Below are 16,852 nucleotides of genomic sequence, written 5' to 3'. Positions count from 1 at the left end.
AATAACGTTTAAAATGTTCACATTATATTATTTTGCATATACCTTTCAAAATAAATAATTAAAAAACAATAAAGTACTTTTTCAAACCTAAATTTAGTTTTATCAGTAAATTGAATATGTCAATATTGGTTCATTAACTATTTGCTATGACGAAGAATTTTCTATCTATATGGCTAGAACCACTAAAACCAAATGTGGTGAAATAGGCCGCAATGATTACTTTCTTTCAGCTGTTCGGTTATTTATCCTAGAGGTTCTGCTGCCAAAAATTAAAAAAAAAAAACATATTATACTCACACTCACTGTCATGTGAAGATGTTAATGTCAGACAGAATATGTCACACCGTGAAACAAAAATCCAGGTGTTTCCATTCCACCACGGCTAGATTATTTCAATAAATTAATTTTTTGGACTATTGATAAGAAGCTAAGTCAATGTACACATAAATATTGCGGGTTTTGTGATTACTATGAAAGAAAAATGGAATTACATTATATATCTTATATGGTTTTCGTATTTGATCTTGTCAGCCGTTCTGATGTTCGGTCATGGATTTTTGCTGTCCCGTAAAACCTTATCTGATGTCACTGAATGTGTGCCTTTGAAAGACTTTGGATGCAATGGTCAAATAGAGAAGCTTTCGACGGACGTATGTACAGAGGATGAGAAAATTCGGTCGATCCTTTCTTATCCCGCGGCAGATTTAGTTTGTTCCCCTACTCGATTTAGAGTTGTGTTTTTGCTCGTAGATGCATTGCGATATGACTTTACAGAGTATGACCCAGACCTTCAGGATCCTTTGCCTTATCAGAATCGTCTTCCCGTAATAAAGGAGACATTAGAAAAATGGCCGAAACGTGCTAGACTTTTTCGCTTTATGGCGGACCCGCCGACGACTACTCTCCAAAGGGTTAAAGCATTAGTCACCGGTTCTTTACCCACATTCGTTGATGCGAGCTCAAATTTTGCTGCAACAGAATTGCTAGAAGACAATACAATTGACCAAGTATGAACCTCTTTCTGAATGATTAAATTTAATTAAACAATTTCAAGTATAAACCTTATCTTGTAGACTAATGTTATTTTTTTATTGTAGGTGGCTTTGGATGGTGGTAAAATTGTATTACTGGGTGATGATACATGGGCTCGACTGATTCCAGGGAAATATCTTCGCTCTCATGTAATGTACTCTTTTCATACATGGGATCTTGATACTGTTGATAATGGTAACATATTGTATTAATGCTTTTATATTTATTACAATAATTACTGCTGTAAATTTAGCCATCCATTCTGAAAATGTAATTCTTCAATGGAACAAATTATTAATTTCCTTATGACTATAAAAATTTCAGAGGTTGATACAAAAATATATGATGAACTGCGAAGAGACGACTGGAACCTACTCATTGCCCACTATTTAGGAGTAGACCACGCAGGCCACCGTTACGGGCCCAACCATCGAGAGATGACAAGGAAGCTTAATGAGACCAACAACCGTTTGAAGAAGATTCTAGAGACAATTCCTCCGGATGTGCTACTGTATGTTGTAGGGGACCATGGAATGACTGAGACAGGTAATTGAAACATTCACTTCAGGAACAGTAAGAATTGGTAAATAGACCAATATTGAAACTATTAATTTACAAATTGGTTACTAAAATGTAACATGAATTACAACTAGAAATAATAATATTATGTTGTTTTGAAACTGCAAAATAATATATATTTTTTTTAATACTTTTAATTACATAATTTTTTTGTATAATAAATATTACATTCTCAAAACATCGTTATTGGAGTCTCATAAATGTTTTCTAGTTTGTAAATAAGTATCATTCTAGAATATACTATAAGTATATTAAAGTATGATTTCATATTGTTTTAGACTCACAAGAAGGATATGATGATCAGGGTAGGTAAATAGAGTTGCTTGTGATTTAGACAGTACAGGTATATTGTTTAACTGTGTTATTCTGAGGCAAATGTGATGTTGTATATAATATAATGTTTAAAGAAAAATATATATTGTATCCTCCCCATAAATTTGACCCATGAACAGGCCACTAAGCCAAAATTGATACTTACCTAATTCTACATAATCCAATATGAGTAAGGATTCTGAGGTCAGGTGAGAGTCACATCATGTAAAAACCTTGTTTACCCAATTTAGGAACATGGTCATAAGCTCACCCTCCAGAGAGGTGCAATTATAACTGTAACTAACTCCAGGAGGAGGTTGTTGATGACAGAGCAAAATAGATTACAGCCTATTGATGTGTCCAAAGTGCAAGAATGCTAAATTTATCTTATCACATTCTTTATAGTTAATCTTTATCCATTGCTTAACAGTCTTCTATTTCTAAGTTTTTTATGACTCATGCATTCTTATATAGTAATTCATTATGTATAAATAAATGTATGTATACATATTTACAATCCAGCCTCCATCGGCTGGAGTGTGAGGTAGAGGGTAAATCTATTTTTTTATTATTATATTAATAACTAAAAAAATAATACAACAAATGTTTTCAAAATTTCTTTTATATAATTTTGTTGAACTATACTAACTTTGTACCTCACATAACAAACAAGTTAAATGATATATTCCTGTACTGTATGTTTTTGTATAATTTGTACAGTTTCAGTTAAACATGTTTTTGCTGTGTGTGTGATTCTAAAGCATCTTTTAATATACATTTATATATGCAATGTAGGTAGTGTTTTAAAAGCTTATTTTAGCAAGACATTAAGAAATATAATTTTTTGTGTTTTTTTTTGTTTAAGTGAGATTTAGAAAAATAGAACAATTTTGGTGATGGTTACGCCATTGTAAAACATTGCATGCGCTAAAATAGGGAGCCTTATATGGTGGGTGGTAACACAAACCAAGTAGACATTAACATTATAATTTTTAAATAAATGGGTTTTAGCAGTTTGCTCTTTATATATGTAAATTATAATTTTAAGGATCTTGTTCTGAATCTTAAACTAATGAATGAGATATAATATTAGACCATTTGGGTATGTTGAAAATTCAAACATCCTTGTCGTTTCAGCTAGGGATAAATGCCCTGGTATGCCAATAGATCTGATCTGAACCTGATGTTCCCTATAAGAATGTGTAGTTTGAAAGGGCTTGCGCCTCGCTTGAGCGTTTGGAGCATATTACGGGAATTAAAAAGTATCTAATTATAATATCTCCGATATTCTTAATTTACACTAGGAGACCATGGTGGTGAAAGCAGAGCGGAAAGAACAGCAGCTTTGTTCGCGTATCGTGGAGCCGGTCTTTCTGCAAATAATTTCGGTTTTTCAAACGGCAAGGAGATACAACAAACGGAGTTGGCGCCAACTATGAGCGCGGCGTTAGGCAGACCGCCGCCAGCGCCATCTCTTGGTAGCATTTTGTTTCCAATTCTACCCACATTGACGGTACCGCAGACTTTGCTGCATATGAGCAATGGAATGAAACAGGTTAGTATTTCTAATGATAATTCATTGTAATTATTAAAATTTTGCATTAAGATGTAGGTCGCCTTTAACAGAGCGAGTTGGAATTCATTGGGGGAGGCCCATGATGATGATGAGTAGAAATTTATTATATTTTTAGCCAAAATACAACTTTGAGAAAATCTTATATTATTATGTATTTTAAGTACTACTATGTTTTTCTACAATTTACTCATATCAGAATTTGAATTCATACTTAGTACATTACACCCCTGAAAATAAAATGAAGACCAACAAATTGCTTGCAAGTGCTCAGAATATCCGTCTCTTTTAATGAAATGTACTAAATTATAATATGATATCTATTTCAGATGATGAGGTACCTAGTAAGGTATGGTGAAGAATCTCAGCAAATACCGCTTGATAGATTGGCGCAGTTTATAAACGCAACAAGGGAACAATTAGATAAAATTCACAAAGTGAGCACTGAAGAGGAACTAGTCAAATATTTTGATGAAGTCAGGTGAATATAAAGTTCCATAGTAAGACAAACGTCTCTGAGTTATTTATTTATTTCCATTTTGCATGTTAATTAAAAAGTATACATTTATACAAATATCTTACAATACAAAAATCATCAAACCGTATTGGAATGTGTACTTGAAGTACTGAATTTCCAATTCGCAAAATGAGCTCATTATTTACTTAAGTTTATACAACTATTCAATCTAAGTTTTATCAATAAACATCACAATACATTTCTTATGTAATTTCAGATTGCTGACCGACAGCATACGCGGTGGTTTCCGGGAGGTGTGGGTCGAGTTTGATTCCTTGTCAATGCTTAGAGCTCTACTGCTGCTCATCCTTGCGATATTTTTCAACTGCCTCGTGACAGAAGGGCTTCCCACTAACAGGATTCCAAGCATTTTCGCTAGTTCATTCGTACCCACCGGCATCCTTGCCAATGCTATCTGCATATCTATGTGTTACACCGCATACATTTTCAAATTTTTAGAAGATCTCGAACACGCGATCATTTTGAGCACCGGATTGATATCCGGAGCTATGTTATGTACATTAGTTATAATGCATTGGGACGGCATCACTCAAAGATGGTACGAAAATAAGAATTTGTTTTACGAACGATTCGCTAGAGGGGTGTTATTCGCTTCAGCCGCCATTTTGTCCTCGAACAGTTTTATAATCGAAGAGGGCGCTAGTTTGTCGTTTCTTGCGTTGTCGGTTTTGGCTGTTATTGTTTGGCATGTGAAAACTTTGGAGGCTGTCGCTATGTGGGTTTTGTCTGGGATTGTGTTAGGGATATCGAGGTCGTATAGAGGTTGCAGGGAAGAGCAAGGGGCGTGTTGGACTGAGGGGAAGGGGGTTCCAAGCGGGCAAGCGAGTAGATTAGCGCTGATTCTAGCTTTAGGTTCTATGGCAGCTGTGTTAGCGATAACTAGAAGGCATTTAGGTTGGCGTGGGCATGGATTAGTTTTAGCTGGGTTGTTTTCGTGTGCGCACTGGGCTTTGGGGTGGAGGAGTCTGGGGTCCCCGAGTAGGTCGCGGTTATTAGCTCGCGGTGCATGGTTGGTACTTGGTGTAATGTTTTTGTTGCTATGGAGACGGGAGAGGGGAGGGGCGACTTTGGCCTTGGTAGTTTGCAGTCTTCTGTTTTACGTGGCTAATTGTTTGGTGCTGGGGGCGTCGTTTGCACCATCGGCTGCTATTGGCTTGGTGTCCGGGTTTCTCGCGCTCAACGTGGTTTCAATGATGAAGAGTGAAGGGAATAATAAATATTGTAAGTTGTTCACATTTTTACCATTTATCATTACTTTTGTGTAACAATATACTGGCTTTTTCTCTCTTATTCATTAGCGTTATCTAGGTTTACCCTTAATTAGTTTTATGTCTTTAAAGATATCTAGAATGTTTAATGAAAAATACCCTTGACAAACTAAATCAAAACACAGCTATATAATTGCTTAAGCTAGTAAGACTTCCAATTTAAAGCGGTTACAAATATTTCACAGCAATCTCGAAGCGTTCCAGCGCTAGCGTGGCCTGTTTATGGACGTTACTGGCTTCGTATCATTTCTACGGGACGGGCCATCACGCGACCCTGGGCCATTTGCGATGGGCGCCCGCCTTCCACGCCGGAGACCCCAACTATTTGAGCATAAGCCCACTTATCATTGGATCTTTGGTGTCGCTTGATTTGTTCGGTAAGCTATAAAATATACTTTATTATTGTAACTAAACTAAAGCTCCGTATTAACGAACCTTACGTTCGTTCGTACTCAGGGCTTTTGCGATGGCGGGCCAATCTCCGCCAAACCCAACAACTATTTGAGTTTAGCTCTTTTGTGATTCCATTCTTTTCAAGACTCTTGGCTGCCTACCCCTCAAGGGATATGCATATCAACTTTCTATGACTTTGCCAAAGTAGTGAAATTTCATAGAAATCGAAAATTGCTTTGTTAACTTATAAAGAAAATAAAGTTCATGGTTTAACATAGGTACATAGGATGGATAACGGATAACATCAATCTCTTACACATACATATGTGAAAGACTTGATCTTATGTTTTATTTTCAAGCTAAATAAATATGTATTTATCAGGCATGCCCTTGATGTTCGGCGCGGCGGTCCCATTACTGGCTTTATGGGGCCGCGGGGGCGCCGCGGTGGGGCCGCGCACGCAACTCGCCGCCGTCTTCTCGTTATCTCTCAAATTCGCACTCTGCTTCGCTATTAGAGTAAGTAATCTTCTTTCTTCAGAGAGAATCAGAAGAGAGGATCTTGTGTTAGCCTTTTTGGTGGTATTCGAGAGGCAGCATTTTTTTTTGATAATTAGACTTTATTAAAATCAACTCCCAAGCTGAATTATGAAGTGGCCAGACTAGATGTCTAGGAAACGTTAGTAAATTTATTCATTTTGTTAGGCATAAAAACTGGTTATTAGTTTTAAAAAAATTTGATACCTACGTGTTAAAAAGTATGACTGCACCTAAGAAAGTTTGTTGTTACATTGCGCTAAAAATATTCGATTTTTATGTTCGCAGCCTACAGCTAGTCAAAATGATTTTTTTTTTTTAATTTATGTAGTTTTGTATGAATTTTCAGGTATTCGCGTCTGCCCTAGCAGCAACAGTTCACTGCCGCCATCTTATGATATGGGGTGTGTTCACACCGAAGTTGTTATTCGAAAGTGGCGCTTGCGCAGCTGCGCTTCTCGGCACGATTATAGGAGCTGCCCTCGCCACGTGGCATATACCCACGAACCAAAGACAAAGTTGACAGAAGAAATGCAATTAGGAAAACTTGACCTTAAAGTGTACTCGAGGACTGTTAAATAGCAATAAAACCTTTAATTGTTTGATGTAATTGTGTTAGAACATTTTATGACTACGCAGGTTCGTAGTCAAAGTTAACGTTGCGTTTTGTTCACCATTGAAGTCAGAACTTGTAACATTTTATTACGTCATTATTGAGAATGTATAATGTAGATATTTTTATGGTTTCTATGATTGACTTCCTGATTGATGTTTTAAAATGAATATTTACTAAGCGATTATTTTATATATTCGTTTGAACTGCCATGTCTAGTATTAAAAAATATCTATGTCGAATTTGACTTATTTACTGATTTAAAAAATTTATATCTTAATTCTATGGGAATTAACAGACGAACCGCGATCTTCCTGCAATCTACTACACGAAAATGACATCCAAATTTAATGAATTTTACAAAACGAAAATTCTTATATGCATTTTTGACTGTACAAAATGTAGGCTAATCTTTAGAAGATAAATGTGTACAATGCCTTAGCTTCAATTTTAAAGACCTATGAATTACATAGCATTTTATCTCTGCTATAGTTTATGAATATTCATCTTATGACGGCTTCGTTTTTCAAATATTGAAATATAGATATTAGTTTTAATTAGTCTCACTGTTAAAAAAATTCTTATACCTACTAAGAAAGCTACAAGAAATTTTGATGTGTAAATATACATCGTTCGAGGGTCATGCACATTAATTAGTAATTAATTCAATATGTCTCTTAATAAAAAAATGTATTAAAAGATATTTATACATATTTCAAGAGTTGTCTCTACTTGTATCTCATAAAAATGGAGGCACAATATGTTGAAACAAAACTGTAATTGGAAACAAAACATAACATAAAATCACGCCTCTTTCCCGGAGGGGTAGGCAGAGACTACCTCTTTCCACTTGCCACGATCTCTGCATACTTCCTTCGCTTCATCCACATTCATAACTACATAATTAATAATTGAAAACATCTAGTTTTTTTATCCATAGTTAGACACTTTGCCATTCCCATCTTGATTACATCACAATTGGAGATACGAAGTGGCATTGAAAATACTCAAAGTATAAGTTTTTACTCAAAATTATGATACCACTAACATCTTTTGTTTACCGATGTACTAGGATGAAACAAATCTATCCAAAAATTGTGGTTGTAAACCTTTCTGTTGTTTTTTTATACTTATTATGTAGATAAAGAGAGGTACCCGTCCGTTAAACTTATGTTAAATCAAGGATCAAACACTTGATTCCTGTGACAAAATGCATTTTTTAGCATTTGTTAATAATATTAAGTCACTTATTAATATATGGGAATGTTATTCGCCAATTAATTTATTGATAACTTTCAGGTATTATGCTTCTTATGGTTGTGTTATTTCTTTTTTAATGGATTCCAAAGATTTTGTAAATAAAATTGTTTGACATTGGACGCCATACGCAGATAGTTCGAAGCATTTTTTTAAAGAACAAAGGTGTAGTGGAAATTAAACGTCAAATCTAAAGAAAATTATAGTTGGGCACGTAAAAATATCGACCTAATTCCTTTCAGATAGTATGATATTTTATGCCACAAGCATACTGTTTCGCACAATTTTCAATTGAAAGGAATGAGGGGTTAATATTTTTTCCCTGCTCTGAATTGATCCCAAGATTGACTCGTTCAGTGCTTCCCCTAGCAAAATATTATCGGCTGATATAATTAATACATAATGTTATCTAGTTTTGCAACTTTTTAGGCTAAATATACCTAGTATTATAAGAAAACATAAGTATTATGTTGGAAATAATCCATGTCAAGCTTTCGATAGGTATTAAAACTTGCACACTTAAGTAAATGAATGTGTAATCACGGTCCCAAAACTTGATCAGGGGAGCTACTTACGAATATTGATAAGACTATCTTACTTCTCTCTCTTCGGATAACCTTAGGAATAGAGAGGGAAAATTTACATTGTATCTTATTAACTTGTTAACAGGATATGTAACCTGCAAAATCGAAGTAAACTTCAGATGTATTAAATTACCTTGAAATTTTTCCATACTCCTTTTCTTAATGGTGCTATTTATTAGAGAGGAAAAAGAATTATTGACCTTATTTGAAGGGGCTAGAAAGGAAAAACAAATTCAAGATTTGTTTTTGATTTAGACTTGAAGGATGATAGCTTTCGATATTACTATTTTTATTACGTGTGCAAGTAATGTTTGTTTTTAAATTGTAGTTTTATATAGATTGACCATTTGTCATGTGTACATAGTTTTACGAATTATTTTTAGTTTCTGAACATGCAATCAATTTATGTACAAATGAACAAAAATAATGAAAAGTCAATTTTTTATAATACACCTAACCATCTGAACAATACAAAAAATAAAAAGTGTATAGTGTTCTGTTCTCAGTTCTGAGAATTCATAGATAGATTCGGCAAATTTAGATTGTGACTAGCGGCATAATCTAATATATGTACCTAATATACATTATTTATCTTATGACCAACCAAATAAAATGTTCTTAATTAAATTATATGCAGGATATTAAAATTTTCTATGAATTTGAATAAAGCATTTTAAGCACATTTTGGGTTTCATTAAAACAACTGTTAGAGTAATATTACATTTACTGGATATACAAGGATAATCCTTTGGAAAGTATAAATTAAATCCCGGAAGGCCCAATTAGAGAAGTTGAGATATAAAATTAGTGTGACCATTAGCACCAAGTAAATCGTACTAAGAATTTAATAGACACAAATTACTTGCACAATTATGGGACCTGATATATAATTAACACTTCATGTAGCTTGTGGAGGTGGTACATAAGGTTTGACCAAATATTCTGAGAAAGCATTCACAGCTTGGGCTCCACGGACTTCTTTATCTAGCAGAGGTAATTTGGTAACATGAAAGTCTTCATACAAGTCTGCAATCTGTTCTAAATACTTTTCTTGCACTTTGTGTCTCGCGGCGCAGAGTTCGCATGGAGCAGACGTTCTTAGCAACAGCTGGTTCACGATTATATTGTGAGTGTCAATGCCACACCTTGTCAGCTCTTGTACTAAGCGTTCCGTCTCATATAATGACAGGAATTCGGCAATACATACACAAACAAATGTGGTCTGATTGGGATCTTTGAATTGGGTGTTGACTTGTCTGATTACAGAGAGCATTTCATCCATTTTGTTGCTGAACATGTCTGAATTAAACTCAGCCAGACCAAAAAGAGTGGCCACTTGGTTGATGAATGGAGCAACCTGTAAGGAAATATTAAAATACATATGAAACAAGTATGTCTGCATAAAGTTAATACATAATAAATATTAAAAGATGACAATAGCGTTTCTGCAAAACTGCTGGACTATTTTGGATAATCATCAAGTACTATTTCATATATAGTGAGGGCTAAAACCAAATTGCTTGAGCTTAGTAGCAGGTAAATAAAATAATAGATGCAATATTGTATTAATATTGCATATAATATAATGCAATATTTTTATAGTCATTAATAACAAATAATACTTTCTAAATGCAATGGATTAATACCTTAGACTTTAAGCGCATTAGCTTGCCGAGCCCCTTTTCTACAACTTGTGGGAATGAGAGAAGGCGGAGAGTGTGTCCAGTAGGTGCTGTGTCAAACACTACAGCACTAAAGTTCATACCTTTCACCAGCTTCATTACCTGTGAACATCACAATTAATGTAACAATCAAACTTTTGTGGAACACAAACAACAAACAAACAAATGAACAATTTTAAACATAAATAAGAAAAAACTAGAGTAAAATTTTAGAAATTAGTCCAGGCTAACATTGCAGCTTAGGGTATGATTGGGAAAACAGAGAATAACATATATATTTATAGTAACTAAGTAACTGAATTCAATTAATACTTCCATATAAAAAATTGCATTACTTTTGTTTATGTTTTATTAATTAGTTTTTGAGTTAATCCACAAGTTGTGGACAAATTTTGATAAATTCAGTACAGAAATATTCTAGATCTTCCTTAAATTTTTAGTAGTATAGTATGATACAAAATTTAAAATTAACCTACCTCAGCATAGCTCATGGCTTCATCAATGCCAGGGAAGGCCCCAACAATCTCCTGCATGACTCCCTTGCCGAGTCTCATGGCCTCAGTTTCACCTTCAAAATACTCTTCTGGTAGCTCAGTCAGACCAACATTAGGGTCAATCTCCATTGCAAACAAGTTGTCAAAACCCTTCACTTTGGTTGGGACCTGAAAATATACAATTCATTTATTTCAAAGATTATGTAGTTGAGAAGAATTCATACTGTATAATTCAAATTCTTCAGGGTACAACCCAAAGTGTCGATTATGATTTTTGATATATAAGCAAGTATAAAATAGATTAAAACATCATGACTCACTTAAATTTTCATGAAGGATAAGCAGAAGTAAAAACGTAAGACCTATTGCATGCTCACATTTTATATAAAGAAACGATTGGGGCGTTATTGAAGCTCGTATATTGGTGAAAGTGCTCTAATTACCTTTGAAAATTTTTGGTCGAATGCATCAGAAATATTATGTGCTGGATCTGTAGAAATTATCAAAACTGATTCCCTAACTTTGGATAGTTGAACGGCCAAGCTGCAGCTGCAAATAGAAAAATAACATCAACAGTAGGAAACAGTGCAATCTATAGTGTAGTTTTCCAAATGAATGATATAAAAGGTATTTTATGTACCTGCAAGTGGTTTTCCCAACACCACCTTTCCCACCAACAAAAATCCATCGTAAGGATTTCTGCTCTATCACATTCTTAAGCGAGGGTTCCAAGGGCTCCAAATCATGGTTTTCTTCATCCATTATTATTGAATTATTTTTTTTATCTTCAAATTCAAGAGACAAGTTCAAGAAGAAACACGTAAAATCTGCACTGCAATTTTGTATGTGACATTGACATTGACAGATTGACTAAATTGACAGCTGGATTTTTACTGAAGTAAGTCTGTGATCGTGCCGAATAGAAAAATAAAATAATTAAGATATAAGTACGTTTGTAAAGAAATGGTATTTCAATTTTCTTATTTCAAACTAGAGAACCCGTCGGCTCCGGCCATGGTTCTATGTAGCCTTTAACACCCGCGTATAATGTATCTTTTTAACGGTGACAGAATTTTTATGTTCGTTTCAGTATCTCTACTAATATTATAAAGCTGAAGAGTTTGTTTGTTTGAACGCGCTTATCTCAGGAACTACTGGTTCGAATTGAAAAATTATTTTTGCGTTGAATAGACAATTTATCGAGGAAGGCTTTAGGCTATATAATATCACGCTTCAACTATAAGAAGCAAAGAAATAATGGAAAATGTAAAAAAAACGGGGATAATTATTCATCCTTGAGGGCTTCAATGATGCAAAAAAAAAAAACTATTCCACACGGACAAAGTCGCGGGCACAGCTAGTTTTTTATAAGCCTTATAAATAGAATAAATATAAATGGAACCTATATTGCAAAACTCACACAGTATATGTACACAACACAAATAACAATCAATTAAAACAATCATCGTCCAAATAGAGTGTAAAAGTTTTAATAGTACCTATGAACCTACATGAGTCATAATAAGTGTTCCTTTCATCAATGATATCATTACATTGAGTTTGCTTGAAGATCTTTTGAAGAAAAATAAACGCATGATTGATAGATGTCACGAGACTTGCGTAGTACTTAAGCCATAATATAGAAAAGAAAGAAAGAAAGAACTGGTAAATGAAGATAATTAATAAAAGTACCAAAGTTAAGACTCATTCGGTCTTAAGTTTGCAACGTTATCCAAGATTTCTTTGTACATATTAATTCTATATTGTTACTCTGGTTTATGTCTACTGCTTTCTGAAGCTACTACTCAATGTCAGATGTCAATAAAAATTATCATTGTCAATTATCAACTAACTATTCAAGACATTGAAATTGATCTTTTGAGATAGTACCTATGAAATATGTATTAATTTTTGAAAACATATTTGTGTTGTGATGAATGAAATGGATAATTTAATGAGTGGAAACAATGTTCTATCGTTTGTGTCGTGGTCGTTTTACTTTCAAGTTGTATACATTTTTAGTGTTAATCGTCGTAATTTCAGCCTGCAGTTACCTGTTCCCTTGGTTTAGATTTTATCCTATCGCGCCTGTTACATTACCACCAAATGCTTTACATGGTCGAGCATCTCGTCATTTATCTAAGTTAGTTACTGTAGTGTTTCGGCAATTTGAAGATTTCGAGAATGATGTCGCTGACAGCGTTCAATCGTTCGTATCAGCTTTTCCGAATATGCCCGTACTTATTGTGTGTGAAAATACACCTTACCCGCCCTTTCCGTTTTCTGCGACCAACGAGACACTTCGAAATGTTAAAGTTCTGTCTTTGGAGTTGAAACTGGATTCTTCACCACAAGATCTTAACCCTTTGTCACATATATCAACAGAGTTTGTGTTGTTTGTCCCTGACTCTGTTCGGGTTTCTCGCAAAGTTTTGCAACAAGCAGCTTCTGCTGCAGCGGCAGTGTCATCGCATGCTGTGGCTATTGCAATAGCTAATTCACATTTGATATGTCAGCAAGTGAAATGGAATTATGTAGATTGGACTCTACAGTACAACAAAGACGCATCTGGCAAGATCTGCGATTCTGTGCATGGACAGCATGCTCTGCTGATCAGGACATCTATGTTGCAAACATTACCTCAGCCTTTTATAATGCCATTCCCAGAGTCTTTGTATTTGCAGACTTCTGTTAAAAATGCTAAGGTAAAGAAGTCAGAATATTATAATAATGTGTGATTTATGTGTGTTACAAGTAATAAAATATTTAAATATTGTACCCTTCCTGGGGAGGAGCCCAAGGTCTCCCTGTGACCATGATCCTGAAATGATAATTTCACAGAGCAACTGCATCCTGTGTTCTGTAACCCTACAAGGTTCATTACCCAACTTAGATCTTTTTTAATTTATATTCAGACCGACAGCCATTATAAATACAATATAATAAAAAAAGTAGATCATGATTACAAATCCGTTTCATGAATTGTATTTATATGTTCTCTGACTTATTATATTTTTTTTATCAGGTACAAATTCTAGATGGAAAGCTGGGTACAGGGCGCAGTGTGTTAAAATCTCCTGGAGCTCGACAGAGGGTATCGCGACGAATAAGAGATCACAGAGTGGCGTTGTACAAGCAGCTTGGGGTGAAAGCTTTGTTGAGGGAAGATGGGAGAGTCCAGTGGTTTGGATGTAAGAGAGAGACACAGGTATGTTCAAAAAACTTTTGTGAAACTTATTTTATGAGAAAAGCTGCAATTCATGTAGAAACTAAACATCACCTTAAGTTCAAAATCATTTTGGTAAACAAATATTTCAAATGGTTGCCATTTAATTCATTTACATATTTATTTACTATTTGACCCTTATGGGGTAGACAGAGCTAACTAGTCTTACATTCAGCTGTATGGCTAAATGATGGAATTGATTTATGTAATGAAATTCTAATTATAAATCATTCCTATTCCCTAAGGAAATAGGTGGGGGTAATAAACCATTTTGACATGCCCCAAATGCTTGAGAATTATTTTGTAACCTGTTCTCCTTTTACTTTTAATGCATGTTTTTCAAGAAAAAATGATATGATTACAGAGATGCTACCCATCAGTGCAAGGCACGCCGTCGTACATCCTCTCTGGGCGCAACACGCCGCCATGTTGTCGTCGCAACATGCGTCGTGTCGCTGCTCACGTGTTGCGCGTGTTGTTACAAGCTGGTGCTCGATGCTGGCTCGAAACTACTTCTCTATTGGGCGCCGTCATGCGGTAGGTCTTCTTACGATGTCTTAAGGCATTGTATTATGGCTCTTTTGCTTCATTGCTGTAGTTTTTTAGTGTTACTAAGAATCTGAAATTCATCTTTTATGCGATCAGTTAAAATTTCATCAGATCTATTCATTATAGCTCTAGAGTATTTTCGTTACTTTAGGCTCTGTCTTCTCCCATACGGGATAACACATTATATAAATTTTAAAAAAAATTATAAATAATAAATAAAAAGGCAATGGATTTTATAAAAACCATACCTTAGAGTTGGAAAAAAAAACTTCTTTTATTGTTTACAGCAATGACATCTTACCATGGGCCGAATACGTCGAAATTGGTATCCACGCTTCCGACGTATCCAGGGTAACCTGGCTCCAACGCGGCGGAGTAGACGCCGACGGCTTCGTCTGGGAGCGAGCCACCAAAGGCCATTATTACCGCGTCGCCTTCTCAGCGGCCAACAGGGTTTACGTCTTAGTGTTGCCGTTCACCGCTAGAAACGGGACAATGTGGCCCGCTGACTGGGTGCTGGCACATCAAAGAGACTTTCCTGAAAGACATTTGCATCCGCTTGCTCAGGTATTTTTCATAGGTACTTACCTATGTTCTCTGTGTAAACTATATAATCAGTTGAAGAAGGTGTATCCAAGTTAAACCCTAGACCAAACTGCATAAAATTTTGCATACAAAGTGTAGTTTTAACACAGCCAAAAGCTGGATAATTGTTTTAATCCGACTATGGCGGCTATATAATCTTCAAAATTACACTGGCGTTATAATCTTAATAAACTAGGTGTAACCCAGATACCCTACTAGTTGTCAAGTTGTCAAAACCTATATCATTTTTCATAATAATTTTAATATACTCGCAGATACAATTCGCTGGCCACCAAGCGCCCGCGCCGAACGACGCGCGCGCATTCCTCGATCACAAGCTGGGCGCGGCCGCGGTGGAGAGATGCAACAAATTTGGACCCAAACTACTTTACCCTTGAACAGTATTCTAGTCTACTCAAAGCTTTTATAAAATGTTTTTAGAATTATGTACGTACTTTTAAAACTTTAGAGTGTTTCTTATAGAATTCAGAATAATTTAAGACGATAGAAATACTGCTAAATGTGTCGTCACCGCCATCAGCCGCCATAATGTTTTCATATTGAATCTCAATTCTAGTTTTATCGGACAGCTTTCTAATATTATTATAGTTTCAAGTACACTATGACATTTATATTGCCTTATATTATGCTGAATCCTATGGTGTTATCACATCCCCTTTGATCAGATCCTATTGCGACACCGTTATCGACATTTCGTCGAGTGATAACATCGATTCCCCGTTCAGATAAAATGTATTAGTAATTCCAAAGCTTATACTCTGAAAATGTCAGTATTTACATAATTATATTATAAAATCAGTCATTATTAAATGATCACAAATAACATTTATTTAAGAACAACAAGAAACATAAGCTGACATCTGGCACAAGGTAGCATTTATTTTTAATCTCTTGTAAGAAAATGCAATGACACGTTCACATTATATTTTGATATATATTAGGGAGGCTTATCCACACCCTGACTGTGTTGTGATAAATGCAAATTCGCGTCACTCACCCCACATGTTCACAGTGTGATAAGCGCTTTATGATAAGTATTAAATGTGAAAATCATCTGACTATACTTCTAGTTTTAGATATCATAATTTTGCTTATATTTTACTATATAAAGAAAATATATAAAAGTCCACTGTGTCTTATGTATTTGTTGAATTGAAAATAAAATGAGTATTATTTTTTTAATATAGTTACAATTACGAGTCTATTTTCTAGTCTAAATAAATTTTATGAAAGATAACTTTTGGTCCTTTCTGTCTTAGTGATTTTTAGTATTATAGTGAACACAAGTCTGTTTATTGCAGACAATAAAATGTATGTGTATGTGTACTGATTTTGTCAAGAATATAAAATCGAGTTCAAATAGCGTTCAGCTAGCAAAGCAATCAGATCTCGAAATATTTCTAGTCAATATACGTAGCAATTATTATTATTAGTCATTCAATGACTTAAATATGTTTTATTTTTAAAGTTTAAGGATGGTGAGCATAGAATATAGTCTTGTTGGAAATGTGTCAAAAAAGAAAAAAGTATTGAAGCTATGATCTTGTATTGTTTTTTATTATTAACTTTTTTGAATGCTTATACCTTAATAAAATTTAAACAAGATGGC

The 16,852-nt window shown here is 34.7% G+C and overlaps 3 protein-coding genes across 4 annotated transcripts; 2 read left to right on the top strand and 1 right to left on the bottom strand.

The window, feature by feature from the left end:
- Window positions 1-334: 334 nt before the first annotated feature.
- Window positions 335-7,047, top strand: LOC106132771 (GPI ethanolamine phosphate transferase 3). 2 transcript variants are annotated; one of them, XM_013332296.2, is made up of 10 exons: window positions 335-1,007; window positions 1,098-1,227; window positions 1,357-1,578; window positions 1,890-1,916; window positions 3,228-3,478; window positions 3,826-3,977; window positions 4,231-5,255; window positions 5,488-5,679; window positions 6,078-6,214; window positions 6,582-7,047. In XM_013332296.2, exons 1-10 carry the CDS (start codon window positions 471-473, stop codon window positions 6,753-6,755), a joined length of 2,847 nt encoding a protein of 948 aa, XP_013187750.2. In that variant the 5' UTR covers window positions 335-470; the 3' UTR covers window positions 6,756-7,047. The 2 variants fall into 2 exon arrangements, with proteins under 2 accessions (XP_013187750.2, XP_013187751.2); XM_013332297.2 differs by lacking the exon at window positions 1,890-1,916.
- Window positions 7,048-9,392: 2,345 nt separating this feature from the next.
- Window positions 9,393-11,714, bottom strand: LOC106132590 (ATPase ASNA1 homolog). The gene is made up of 5 exons (XM_013332040.2): window positions 11,503-11,714; window positions 11,306-11,411; window positions 10,845-11,030; window positions 10,333-10,470; window positions 9,393-10,043 (listed from the first exon to the last, which is right to left on the bottom strand). The coding sequence occupies exons 1-5, from the start codon at window positions 11,622-11,624 to the stop codon at window positions 9,585-9,587; spliced, it is 1,011 nt and encodes a 336-aa protein (XP_013187494.1). The 5' UTR covers window positions 11,625-11,714; the 3' UTR covers window positions 9,393-9,584.
- A 1,026-nt stretch (window positions 11,715-12,740) lies between these two features.
- On the top strand, window positions 12,741-16,848 carry LOC106132764 (ribitol 5-phosphate transferase FKRP). Its single transcript, XM_013332289.2, has 5 exons — window positions 12,741-13,567; window positions 13,888-14,070; window positions 14,453-14,625; window positions 14,925-15,204; window positions 15,498-16,848. The coding sequence occupies exons 1-5, from the start codon at window positions 12,830-12,832 to the stop codon at window positions 15,618-15,620; spliced, it is 1,497 nt and encodes a 498-aa protein (XP_013187743.2). The 5' UTR covers window positions 12,741-12,829; the 3' UTR covers window positions 15,621-16,848.
- The last annotated feature ends 4 nt before the right edge of the window (window positions 16,849-16,852 follow it).

Source organism: Amyelois transitella, chromosome 19, assembly GCF_032362555.1.
Source record: "Amyelois transitella isolate CPQ chromosome 19, ilAmyTran1.1, whole genome shotgun sequence".
Classification (NCBI taxonomy): Eukaryota; Metazoa; Arthropoda; class Insecta; order Lepidoptera; family Pyralidae; genus Amyelois; species Amyelois transitella.
This window is presented reverse-complemented; position numbering and strand designations above follow the sequence as displayed.